Source organism: Sciurus vulgaris (genome assembly GCF_902686455.1).
Source record: "Sciurus vulgaris genome assembly, chromosome: 5".
Taxonomy (NCBI): domain Eukaryota; kingdom Metazoa; phylum Chordata; class Mammalia; order Rodentia; family Sciuridae; genus Sciurus; species Sciurus vulgaris.
This window is the reverse complement of record NC_136465.1, coordinates 85029331-85043596: the sequence shown is the minus strand read 5'-3', so window position 1 is coordinate 85043596 and position 14266 is coordinate 85029331. Positions and strand designations below refer to the sequence as shown.

Below are 14266 nucleotides of genomic sequence, written 5' to 3'. Positions count from 1 at the left end.
ATTAAAGTAATTTTTCTTCACACTGGGCAGAAGGACAAGTGTATAGATACTGTATACTTTTTCAGAACCTCTTTAAAATGGAAGAGCAAGGGTTTACACAGAGAATGTCTTTTTCACAAAACAAAAATTAAAGCATGGGTGGTGCTAGAACATCCACTGTGGTACCTTCAGGTCTGAAGGACCCCACAATGACCACCACCACCAAATTCTGACATGCAGCTGGTCCTAGGATGAGATGGAGCAGGAGGCTGAGGAGCTGAGCCTATGACAAGTTGCATACCAGCCCATCCTAGAGGGAGTTCTGAAGATGCAGGTGGAAAAATTGTAGATGGTCTCTCTCCTATTCTGACAAGCTTGTATGACATATGCAAGTACACACCAATTATATACCACTTAGATGCAATCAGTGCTGCTCCAATTCCTGAGATCTGACCACTCCAAGCAACAGCATAGAATTCATCAGTGGTTGCAGGATCTCCAGATCCACAGACTCAAGGTTTTCTTTCTCTTGGTTTCTAGTTCCACCTCCTCTTCCCCTCATTTTGGCCTCTAACCAGGATAGACTCAAGGTCTTTTTTCTCCTGATCTTTAGTTCCACTTCCTCTTCTCATTTTGGCTTCTGACCAGCTCATCTCTTTGGGAGATGTAGTCTTAGATGAGGACAGAAAAAATTAGGAGACAATGTTGAAGCCCAAATGAAACTCTGGTCCCAACTGGGGATTTCTCAAAACCCTAAAAAACTTTTCCTGAAGACTCTGGCCTTTCTAAGTTGATTGGAATGATCAGAGTCTTTTACGGAAGGACAACATTTTCCTGCCTCCTGAAGGATAAGAACCAGAGAGGGGCTGAATTCTCCACTGGGGCCTCATGGGCAATTTCATCTGGTACTGCATTTTGAATGATTCGACTTCCAACATATGCATTCTTGAGTCATTCCACACATGATTACAACTGCTGAGGACAACCGCTGAGGAGAAAAATAAAAAGAATTTCTTAGGCCATGCGATGACGCTCTTGGTGAGAAAAACTGGTGTAAACTAGAATTATCCCAAGCCAACTCCAACATGGTGTCAACTTACTTTTGGGGAATGATGCCCCTTTTTTATATGAACGCATGGTGGAACTGTTAATCAGAGTGTCACTGTTTTTCTCTCAGGACAAAAGATACAAATCAGAGTCTAAACCATTTATTAGTCTTTCTGTTTTGTTTTGTTTTGTTTTGTTTTGGTACCAGGGATTTTACCCAGGGATACTTAACTAAGCCATATCCCAAGCACCCCTCAATACCTTTTTTTTATTTTTTTTTAATATCAAGACAGAGTCTCACTAAGTTGCTTGAAGCCTTGCTAAATTGCTGAGGCTGGCCTTGAACTTGCAATCCTCCTGCCTCAGCCTCCCAAGTCTCTGGAATTACAGATATGTGTCACCATGCCTAGCAGTCTTCTGGTTTTGACTCCAACAAGAAAATTGCATTTCTGTACTGAATTACTAATTCATGTGCTGAATTAGTAAGACTTTAACCCAATAGTCCCTCATCTTCCTACATCCTTGCAGCTAAACCCCTAAATGTTAAGGTGGTGTTTTGATATCACTTTTTTAGCTTAATAGGTAGCCTCCTGCTTTCTAAAGTAGAATGCTAATATCTATTCACCTAGCTGGAGGGTCAGGGTAAGACCAGATCTAATATTTCCCAAAGCATGTAGAGGCTGGTTGCTATATCCCTAACTGATGATTAATAATAAGGGAGTCAAATGGTGCCTTTTGATTCTGATTTCCTCTGAGAGGCTGTTCTACAAGCATGGGGTCAACTTAAAGGAAGTGGGGTTTTGTTCAATATTTTCTCCTTTCATTAGTACACTTAAATTACTTTCTTGTAAACTCTGCTTGTTACCTAAATGTACTAGCACTTTTGTTACCTAATTAACTTTCTTATCAGAATTCCAACCAAAAATAACAAGAAATGTAATAACGATAAGGTATCCTGCCCCCTCAAAACAGATTTCCTTTTGCATTTTATCTCTTGGTACTGTTCTGGCTTGTTTAATTAAAATATCAGAAATTATTAGACTCAAATTATTTCTTGATCTCTGCTCAAATTCTCCTGAAAAACTGCTTCTTCTGCCTCAGTATTTAAACCTTTATCAGTGTGAGGCAGACAAGTTTCCATACATATGCAACTGGATTCATGCAATTCAATATAATTTTGGAGGAAGAGCCTAATTTAGTCTCTAACTAATTAAACAAACAAATCAGATTTGGCCACACTGAACCATGAGTGTTCAAATACTCAAGTCTCCTCTCCTGTGCTTCTGGATCATCAAAATGAACAACATTAATGTGCAAAAACCTTAAAAAATTTTTGCATAGGGATGTGAAATTCAAAGCAACAATCTTACTTATTTTCTCATTAGAGGGATGGGGGTAAAAAATCACCAAGTCCAAACCACTAACACTAGTTGTATTCGAGGAGGGTGGTCATGTCTATTACAGATTTTACAATAACAGATGAGGAAGTGGCCTTACATCACAGCATTGAGAAGGAGAGAACCGTAAGACATATTGGTTATTTTTCATCGCCAAACTCTGTGAAAAAAATTCAAGTTGGAATCTGCTTGCTTCTGGTGGAGCTGTGTGAGAGGTTCACCTTCTTTGAGGTGGTCTGCAACATGATTCCCTTTTGCACTATCAAGCTGGGATACCTCAATTACCAGGCAGCCATTTTGAACTTGTGTTTTATTGGAACTTCAATACTTACCCCTGTGCTTGTGGGGTGGCTGGCTGACGTCTACCTAGGAAGAAATAAACTGGTGTGTATCTGCTTATTCCTACATTTCTTAGGTGAGTGCTCCCCTGCTGACTGGGCTGTTTTGTAATTTAACTGAAGAGATTTTGGTTAGACTTTTTGGTTTATGTTACTCTTACCCTGCTCTTAGCACAAAGTGTGATAAATGAAGTAAGAATGTTGTTTCAATCTATTTAATTCTGTATTTTATTTAAGATGCTGATAACTGTGAGTGTTAGAAGATCCTCTGATACCTATAACACTGCATTTATTTTATAACAACTATTTCTTTGCATGTCTATCTTCTGTTCTCCTTAGAATGTCGTTTCCTACTTAATATCCCAAACCTAAATTTTTTGAAAATTCTATGTGAAACATGAAATTAATTTCCTCACAAAAAAGATGAAATATGCTGAAAAATATTTTGTAGGTCATGTAGAATAATTGGAATAATTGAGGAATGTTTTTATCAAAAGATGGTCTTTTATTGGGGCAGGGGACAGGTACCAGGGATTGAACTCAGAGGTGCTTAACCACTGACCACATCCCCAGTTCTTTTTATTTTTTTTATTTTGAGACCGAGTCACACTAAGTTGCTTAGTGAGGCTGGTCTTGAACTTGCAATCCTCTTGTCTCAATCCTCTTGCCTGTATTTAAAACAGGTCCAGTGGACTATGCCTATAATCTCAGCTACTCAGGAGACTGAGGCAGAAGGATCCCAAGTTTGAAGACACCTAGGCAGCTTAGTGCTATCCTGTCTCAAAATAAAAATAAAAAGGGTGGGGGAGGTAGCTCAGTGATAGAACACCCTGGGTTCAATTCCCAGTACCAACCCCCCCCCCCAAAAAAAAAGTGGTCTTTCAACTAACCATAGGGTAATTAAGAAGGCATATGAAGTTCTGACTTCTATATTTTTAACTATGACTGCATGCTTTTAAAAATGTGTGCATTCAGGCACTACACTATGCTTCATTACACAGAGAAATAAATATACCTAAAAAGTTTAGGGACCGTGTGAGAAGTGCTGGGGAAATATCAAGATAGTTTGATAGGTACCAAGTTGATGAATAGTCTAGAATTTTAAGTTGGAATGTTCAAGTTCTTAGACAAGAGGCACTGAGGATATCATGGGCATAGCTTTTGAGAAAATGATTTTCCTCCATAAACAGGGTGGAAAACCACAGTGAAAGATTAAATAGAGACCAAAAAAAGCCTCAGGATGATGCTTTAAGCAATAGAGAAGTGTCATTCAGGAGAGAACAAGTGAAAGCTATATAAACTTGGAAACTAAATATAGATACAAAACAATGGAGGAACCAAATTCACTTCCACAGGTCTGAGCTGAGGAGCTTGGGAAGGTAGTTTGTTGTTCACTATTAGTGCGAAATGTAACTGAAATGCATATGGCAGGGAGAAAAAAGAGAGAAGGATGACAGACATCAGGTGCTCTACCTATCACAAAATTTCAGGCATTGGCAAATGACCATTCAGAAAACTGATTAGAGTGTGATTCGAACATGTAAATGTCACTGCTTAAGTTCTGCAAAATAAAAGCAAAGTTGCTACTTGGCAAATATAGACTCCACATTCAACAAATACTTCTCGTTGACCACTCTGTGCCAGCTACTGTCCCATGATCTGGGAATGTAATAGATGGGAAAACAGTCAGTTTCTGCTGAAGCTGATTTTCAGATAAGGGGAGAGAAAATAAACACGTAAATAGATATTATGTCAGGTGGTAATAAGTGTTACAATGAAAAATAGAGCTGGGTAAGCATAGAATGGAATAGACAGTGACAGGGTTGCTATTTTCTATCAGGGAATGCTTTCTGACAAAGAGACATTTAAACAAAAACATGAATAATTTGTTCTGCTTGACTCAGTAACAGGCCACTTCAGTAGCATTTGGTAACTTCTTGCTTAACCTGGTAATTCCTATCAGTATAAATTCCAGGGTAAGTCACCAGACCAGAACAGAAATCTTTCCTTTGGAATCTGGCAAAAAAGATCCATGTCAATTCCATATCCATTCATTTCCTTACTACAGATTATTTCCTTGTCTCCCCACTCACAGTACCATTAGGTTCCAACCTGTCACTAAATATCAGAGGTTCTATCATTAATGTGTCTTCTGTCTGAATTGCTACACTCAACTCAAAAACTCAGTTTTCTTCTTAACCATGGCCTACTTACTGGGTTGCCAGTTGTCAGTCTAACTCTTGTTCATATGCCATTCTACCAATGACATTGATGTTTTTGAAAAAGAAAAAAGAAACCACACACACACACGCACACACACACACACACACACACACACACACACAAACTTTATTACCTAAAAAATAAAACCCAACTTTATTAATCTAGCATACAAGAAACTTTACAATCTATACAAAATTTATCTCTGCAGACTTCTTTCTCAATATGTAACTCCGAATATACTGAACTTGTCCTGAACTTCTCTACTGTTCTTTTCTATGCCTGAAATTGTCACCTTCCCTTATCTTTCCAACCCACATCCAACATTTGAAAACTTCTGCTGTTCTTCCAAGATCCACGTAGCGTTGGTTACCAGCTTTTCTGTATTCGACCACACACTGACCATCCCTATATGACTGCATTTACTTCTTTATTATACAACTGTGCACCATCATGACTTCTCCAGTGGACTCATTTGCTCCTGGAGGAAAGAGCAAGGGACCCCTACCACCTAACAAGATATGGCACATCTTGGTGCTTCAAACAGAACTGTCAAACACATACATGAATGTGTGGGACATAATAGCACACAGCAAAGAGGAGAATTTTAGTCAAATGTGTCATAGATTTGTATTTTTATTATGTCAATTTTACAGCAGATAGAAATAAAATTTTGATCTAACAAAAGTAATATATTATGACATTTTCTTAAAAGATGGAAATAAAGTGCCTTTTTAACCTACACAAAGTACCATATGGACTAAAATGTCTTGTCCTTAAACAAGTAGTTGCTGCATGAAATAATTTCTCTGACTCTTAACCCTTTGCCTACCAGGTCTCATATTAGAGAAAAAAGAACAGTCGGTTCTACATATGGCTAACCTTAAAGGATACATTTCAAACTCTATAATTTAAAGGGTCCATCTTTGAAGTAGATCAGTCTGTTACTGAATGATAACTGAGTCCATATGTTTTTCACATCGTAAAAGCCACTGTAAGAAAACAGAAACATTAGACCCAATTTTTGTCTATATGAGAAAGGCAAACACATAAAATAGCTTATAAAAAATTATAACAAAAATAATAATGCAAAATTAATTTTAAAAAGAACAAAACTAACATGGAGAAGTCATTCTTCACTAATCAAATTGACAAAACAACAACAAAAAATAATGATGGTAACTAGTATTGATTCAAGCCAGCTCATACAATAATGGTGGAAGGTAAAATTGTTACACTTCTAAAGAACATTTGTTAACAGTATTAAAAGTCATAAAAATATGAATGCTTTGGCTAAGAACCTAGGCTAAGGAAATAAAGACGTGTACAAAATTTACATGTCACAACATCTGTGCAGTACTCATTCACAATTACTAAAAAGGGATTATAAAACAATGATTAGACTCCCATCAATAGAAATCATATTGAAATATATATATTGCATATATATATATATAAAGGCATTTAAATTTGTTCATAATATTTGATTATGTTAAAAGAATCAATCAACAGTATAATCTCAAATTTGTTATTTATATAAAATATACTATAAATTATAATTAAATATAACATAAAAAGTATAGTTAAAGGTAAAGATTATTTCTGGATCATAAAAGTATGGGCTTTTTGTATTATTTTGGATGCTTTCCTGTATTTCTCAAATTTTTTGAAGTAAGAATTATTACTTTTATAATCTGGTGGGGGGGATGCTATTTCAGAAAAACCTGATCATGTGACCACTTGCTGATAAGAAGCACAAGAAGATGGAGATTATATCTGGGCTGCTCTGTAACATTGGGCAAGTCACTTAACCTCACTGAACCTGTTTCATTTTTTTGAAAAATTGGAATAAGAAAATCTGTTTTCTAACGTCACAAAGTTTTTCCAAGGGGGAACAATATAGCATATGAAAATGATTTGCAAAATATAAAGTGTTAGCCAAATGCCTGTTTATTAAACAAGAATAGTCATCAAATGTGGTACCTACAGGGGGAGGTGAAAAGGATGCTCAAACCCACCTCTGCCACTTCATGTCCTCTCTCTCTCCAGCTGGTACCCCATCGTCCAAGTCCCACTCCTATCTCTGCAGCCTTCTCACGTCTGTGTGTCAAAGAAGTCTCCAGACAGCTGTATGAGAAAAAGTAAGAAGAGCATTGAAGGAAGATAGAGGTGTAGAAATGGAAACCACTGGTTGTGCTTTCTTCTGTTATAATGTTCTCAAAAGTTTTTAACAGGCTTCTGAGATATCTGAGATCATCGTGTTTCCTAACACTATTAAAAACAAATGGCATATTAACAGTGATTTTTCTCTTGCAGGGTGGATGGGGTGAGGGTGATACAGATGTCTTAATTTTTTACACGATGCTTTGATAAATTGCTTTAATTTTGTTAAAATTGACACAGTTTGCTTATACATTCTGAGAGAAAAAGATAGTTCAAGCTTAGGGTAAGGAGAGGAAAGAAAAACACAAGGACTCTGGTTAATACTCACAATAGAGGAAATTTTTATGCTGATAAAAATCAGGCTATCTTCAAAATTGCAATGATTAACATAAATATCTTCATGAGACAATCACATAATGATGCTACTTTCAGAAGAAAAACCTTAATTGTGCTGTGGTTTGGTGATTCCGTGGGTCTATGGTCTATGTATGTACTTTTTTTTTCTTTCCGTACAGGCACTGCCTTGTTATCTGGGGTTGCCTTCCCCTCAGAAGATTCTTACATAGGCTCTCACCACGTGATTAACCACATACCCACAAAGGAGCAGAACAGGCTGTTCCACGCAGCACTGCTGGCCATCTCCCTTGGCACAGGGGGAGTGAGAGCCATCGTCTGTCCACTGGCTGCTTATGGTCTTCAGGAGCATGAATCAAAGACACGAATGTCTTTTTTTAACTGGTAGGTTGCACTGGTTAGGAGAACAAACAAATTTATGACAATCATCTCCCTTTTAGGTTTTTTCATTGTTCAGTTCCTGGTCGCGTGTTCATAGCAGCCTGCTGGTGTTTGTCAGAGGTTGGATAGGGTAGGTAATGGTGTGATGATGTCTGTGACAATGCTTCAGTCAATAATCATGGGAATTTAGGGTTCCGCCCAGCCCAGCTAATCAGCCAGTTCCCAAGACACACTGATACATTAGCCTCCAAATGGAATGATGTGAAGTGACTTGCCACGTTGAATAGAACATGGCTTTGGAGCCAAACAGGCCTGTTGGAAGTCTCCAGGGCACTTAATACAAACTTACTGACCTTGAACAAATCATTTATTCTCTAATTCAGTTTACTTATTTCTGAAGGGGGATAATAATGTTTCTCAGGTTTTATTAGAGACTACATTATGCACATCGCCTGCAGAAAACTTGGCATGTAGTAGGTGATCAAAAAATGGTAGCTGTTATTATTAGTTATGTCTACATTGTAATAGACTAATTTGGCAGGGATTATAAATTCATAGGCCAATGCACAGGGGAGACGACAAAATATGGAAGTATTTTACAATTTGTTAACATCAACCAGCACCTATTTCTAACTCAATTCACCCCGAAATTTAAGAGTTTGTATTTCATGAAAACCAAAATACTTTTCTGTGAATCTTTGCCTCTTCCATTGTGTTCTTACATAATTCATTATTTTATATGTTTTTACAGGAACCACTTTCTATTACTAAATAGAGACTCAAGAAAAAATTGAAATTGAAATTTGAATCTTCAAGAAACCTAGTTCAGAATTTAGCATAGAATTTCTTTTTGTTTTTTGTTGATCATCAGCAGATGTTAAAAGATGGGGAGGTGCTCCTACAGTTTGGATCTGAAATGCCTATGGAAAGCCCACATATTGCAGACTTAGGCTCCAGACTGTGATGCTAGAGGAAGGCAGTGGAATCTTTAGGAGGTGGCACCTCGCTGGGGAAGCAGGTCACTGCCCAAGAGGGGGATAATGGGACTTCAGTCCCTTCCACTCACTCTCTTTGCTTCCTAGACACCAGGAGGTGAGCAGCTTTGCTCCCCCATGTGTTCCCTGTCACCACGTGGTGCCCAGAGACTGGAAGCTGACCAACACAGATACATTAAGTCTTTTATTCCCTCTGTTTTTGTGAAACAGATTGCCAACATTTTTCTAAAATATTTTGTCTTTCCATCCATGTTAGCAATGGTTAAAAGCAAGGCACAGACAGCATCAAACAAAATGTTTAACATTTTCGTTTTTAAAGCATCAAATGAAAAACTTTTAAGTAAATATTGTCTTGGTATATGTAGCCCCCCTTCTCTTTCTCCTCCCCCCACCAATTATATTAATATTACAAAGCACTCAGGCCTATTTTGGATTAAGTCCTAATGTCAGAGAAAATGCAGTTTACTGAAGGTGGAAGGAAGTCTTTACTTCCTTATAGCAAATTCTGCCTCCTTGACCTGCCCAAAGGAGAAAGAAAAATCCTTCTTTTTTATTCTATTCGGAGGTTTTAATCCTTAATTAGCAACATCATTTTGATTAAATAAGACTCTGGAGGATTAACACCGGAGAGCAATCAGTTGTTCTGAAAGATAGCTCTGGAGAATTTATTGTACTGTGGTCTTAGTCATTCAGAGTTGTGTTTAATCAAAGTGACATTTCTCAGTGTTGATTACAAAGGAGACATTATATGAATGAAATATTTCCTTTGGGAAACAGAGGGGCCTCCCAATGGGATTATGCTTTAGGGCTCTGAGAAGGAGGATGGGGAAGGGAGTGAAAATGAATTTCTGCCTCTGTGAAGAGCTGGGCCAAATTTAAGATGAACACATTTAGATTTGCTTTTTACTATTCTGTAATTTCATTAGAGTCTCTGATAAAAGCAATCATGTAGTGTTTTAAAGACCTAAAATTAAAGCCTCTACAAATATATATAAAGAATCAGAATATTATTCTTTAATGAGTCAAAAGCCTGGACAGGAAGCTCCTTGAAGGTTGAAGCCAGTTGCTTTAGCTTTTCTTCTTCTCAGTTTGAATTCTAAACTGCAGGACAACCAATGTTTATGGACATCCACTTACTGTACTTTACGGAAATGCATGCTAAGTCTGTTCCAGGATAAACTGCAGGAGTTGGTGGCAAGATAGACGGAGTCCTCACTGGGGAGCTAGCAAAATACCAGCTCTACTACTTAGGAGTTATATGGCCTCCTGCAAGTTTCTTAATCTCTTAGAGCCCCAGGTTCCACAACCACAAAAGAGAAGGCCTTGGTGGGCCACTGTATTACCTCTATATACAGTATAATAACACATCTTAGGTATTAAATTATGATAATTATAATTCTCAAATGATAAATAAGTCATCAGCTAAAATCATTATCTTAATACTGGAAAGAGGGAACTTATTTAATAGAAGAAGACCATCTTTAAAATGGGCAGTCTATTAGGTCATTATCCATCCTTGTTTCCAAGTCAAAAATGCCCCTAGAAATTACCAGCCTGGAATATGTGATGAATTTCAGTAGTGTCTTTAAAAGACAACATGCCACTTGAATATATAACCCCTGAAAGCTGCATTCAGTCCTATTTTCAGCACAGATGTCAGATGTTCATAGCTGTGAGACCTTTAATGAGATGTGTCATTGCATCCGTACCACCCAACGCTTCCCCATGATCATGTTAAGCAGCATAGACTGGAAGTCTCAGGCTCTGGAAGCACCACTTCCGAGTAAGGCTGCCAAATGTAGGTGAGAAAACCACTCCTAGCCAACATCACCATCTGGTATTGGATCTTCCTCAACTGTGTACCTCATTGAAAGAATAAAGCTGAACTCCCTGAAATCAAGAAGCGTAATAACCTGCCAACATCCTTGTGCTCTTATCCAGATCAGAACCTGACTTTTTCCAAAATCTTAAGTGTACAATTACGAGTCACCACACTGGCAATAATCTAGGTAAATACACCTGTGCAGATTATTTTCTGGAAGCAAAATGATGGTGGATAATTAAGTCTTTTCATGGCCACAATTTAAAATTCTATCACAATTAACCTCAAATCTTGCTTCATATTATTTACTTCACCTGAAAATTGGCATCCTACCTGTATATATAGTCTGTTGCTAAGGGTGTACCAGAGTGAATTATATATGATTAAGGACCCCCAAATAAAATACTGATGAAGTTCTTGAAGAAGTCTAAAGAAGAATTTATTCATCTCAGAAATTATGAATATCTGATATCAAATTGACCCTATATGATATCTGTCCCATACAGAAATGGTCTAATTTTAATACTTTCATACTCAAATGCAATATCTTTTATTTTAAGGAAATGACAGAAGTAAAAATATATTATTCCACAGCACTTTTCCGGAAGTCATTTCAATAGTCACCTGAGCATTGTTGGATAACAGTGATTCTCAGCCTTAGGTGCACAGTAGAGCTACCTGAGGAGCCTTAAAAAATATACAGATGCCTGGGCCTGGCCACCAGAGGTCATGTTGGTGTTGTTTTGAGGTGGAACCCAGGGAGCAGGATGTTTTCTGTTTTTTAAGTTGCCAGGAAATCCAACCTAAACCTCCTGGATCAGAATTTCCTAGGAGAGTTGAGGAAAGCATGTTTTTAACAGGTACTATGACAAATTGTCATAGACTTGGTGGCTTATAAACAATAGAAATTTATTTCTCACAGTTCTAGAGACCAGGATGAGATCCTCATGCCTGTATGAGTTGCAAATTCACAGCTCCTTATGTCTTCATATGGTGGAAGGGCATGGAGCTCTCTGGGCCTTTCTTTTTTTTTTTTTTTTTACATATAAAAGCACATTTAAAGGACCCAAATATATTATATTGTAGAATTTAAAAAATCAAGAGTACTTTATTTTTAGCAGTTGATGTTTAGTATTTTCACTTTGTGAATTAACCAGATGTTTCTTTTAAACATTTATGAAGATTAACACCACTTATGTTGAATTCAACATACTCATTTTTAAATGTTAATTTGGGCCTCCTCTTTAAAGGAACTAATCCCATTCAGGTGGACTTCACCCCATGACCAAAGCTGCAAGGTAAATACCATTACCTTGTGGGGTAAGAGTTCAACATATGAATTTGGAGAAGACACACAAGCATTCAGAGTAAAGCAAGTTCTTCAGGTGATTAAGAAGACGGAGCAGATTTTGAAACCAATTCCATAGCCATAAGGAAAGGGGATTTGCAAACTTGTTCTTGAAATAACTTTGAAAAGAATTGGAACTAAACATTGAGCACAACTACATGCCAACACTACTTTGAAAATTTTTGATGATTCATAGCATTTAGAAATATACCTGATGGAGAAATTCTGCATAATCCTTGAGAAGAAAGAGAAACAAAACATAAACCTACATGTATTCTTCAATGATAAAATAGCAATTTATAAGGTACAGGTCAGCCAACAATATGAAAGTGGTGCACAGAATAATTTTATTAATACTAAAATATCCTATGACTTACAAACTACTGAGTAACCTCTAAATAGCTTTGAAAAAGTCACTACACCTTCTAAAATTTTATTTGCACTGGTGTTAGTTACCTTGAACAAATGCTACCCTTTCAACCTAGTAACAGCAGGAAATTCCTTCTCTACCTAGGCCAAACTGTAAGTTTTCAGGAAATGTACTCAGAGCTCCTCTATAAACATAAATAATTTTGGAAACTAAAGAATATTGAGGAAAAAAAGATAAAAGTCCTTGCATCTATTGTTCTATTTGCCACCTACTTTTCCTTGGCTCTTCTGAACCACTTTTAATCTTGGTAGGTGCATAAATCAGGACTTATTTTTATCTATCAACCAGTAAATATGTCATGGTTAAAAGATCTTAAATGCAAGAAGTAAGAAAATGGTACACCAAAACAACAATTGAGGTGTTGGCCAAAGAAGAGAGGAGAAAGAATATAGAAACAGGTCCAAAGAGTGAGAGGCATGAGAGAGGGAAGCAGGGCCCAACATTCGTCAATTAAAAATATGCTTTCTGTTTTTATCTTGCTGCCTATTCATCAAGATCAATGATCATCTTTTATTAATCTGATTTTTCTTTCAAAGCTCTACTAAAAAAATTTCACAAGTAAAAACAAAGAAGTAAAAAAATTCTATTTGCTCCTTGCTTCTCCAAATACATGGCTGCCAGAATATTCTTTGAAGTACAATGGACTCATTGCTAAAAGAAGCAACTACCATGAAATCAGTGCCCAAGTGTGTCACTGACTCTTCTAAACAGCTTGATTTTATTCCATTGAAGAGTTACAAATGCCCTGGAGAATTATCTCAGTGTTGTTCAATGTAGAATTAAAATACTTGCTCGAAGTCTTTAAATTGTCCACTAATGCCATGAAGACCAAATAGTTGCAGGAAGTTTGCTTCCATTCCTGGATACTTTCTCAGGTTAGAAAAACCACCGTAAGTAATTTCTCCTAAAATCCCTTAAAAACGATCTGAAGCATGTCAAAATTGATCAGTCTAAGAAATGACAAAAATATTCAAGGGACTATAAAATTATTACTAAAGTAAGTGAATATTTAAAATAAGTTATCTCAAAATGATTGCTGGGCTTGATACAACAAATTTTTTCCTATTTGTATTCAATAACATAGAATCATGAAGACAAGAAAAAATTACTACTTATACACTACCAGTTATTTTCAGTTTCCAGTCTATATTTAAAAAGTAGACCAAAGAAACATATTTTTACTGATGCTTTCAATTTTCCTTAATCACTGGTATTTGTTTTGCTTTAGTGCTTTGCTCTCTGACTTCCTGTGTGAGAGGTGCTTTATACATTCAATTTGCTAGTGAGTTATGAGATGAAAGGCATCTTAATGGTGAGTTGGAAGACGGTGAATTTTTATTTCTTTTTTGTTTGTTTGTTTAACTGACAATACATATATAATTTCATCCTTAATTATCTGTGGCTTGTCCTGTCCATGGATCAACAAAGACATATATAAAACATGCCCACACTAGGTATTTCTTTCAGAAAATTACACAATCAAATAGGTTGGATGGTTGTTAAAATACATTTAGTACTTTATGTGAAATCACTCGCTATACATAGCTATGCAGCACCATAATTATTTGGTTTCTAACTACCTTTCTCAAGTCTTAAGTTTTAGAATAATTATAATTTTCCTTGACCCTCTTTAAAGCAATTCAGTTTACATTTCTGCATTGTGTATGGAAGAGTCACATAGTGTCCTCTTGGATTTTCTCAACAGTGCTGAGAATTAAAAGGTGGGGAGGGGTTCCTAAAGACTGAAAGAACTATAACATTGCCCTCAGCTTCACCATCTCAGTCACTGCAG

At 36.8% G+C, this 14266-nt stretch overlaps 1 protein-coding gene across 1 annotated transcript in view; it reads left to right on the top strand.

Moving 5' to 3' along the window:
• Window positions 1-2477: 2477 nt before the first annotated feature.
• The window catches only part of SLC15A5 (solute carrier family 15 member 5), a gene marked incomplete at both ends in the record, with an annotated part of 78280 nt that continues 66491 nt past the window's right edge, over window positions 2478-14266 (top strand). Inside the window, 2 exons of the mRNA XM_079140116.1 lie at window positions 2478-2838; window positions 7660-7882. Coding sequence (XP_078996242.1) covers window positions 2478-2838; window positions 7660-7882 — 584 coding nt within the window. The remainder of the gene's footprint in view (window positions 2839-7659; window positions 7883-14266) is intronic.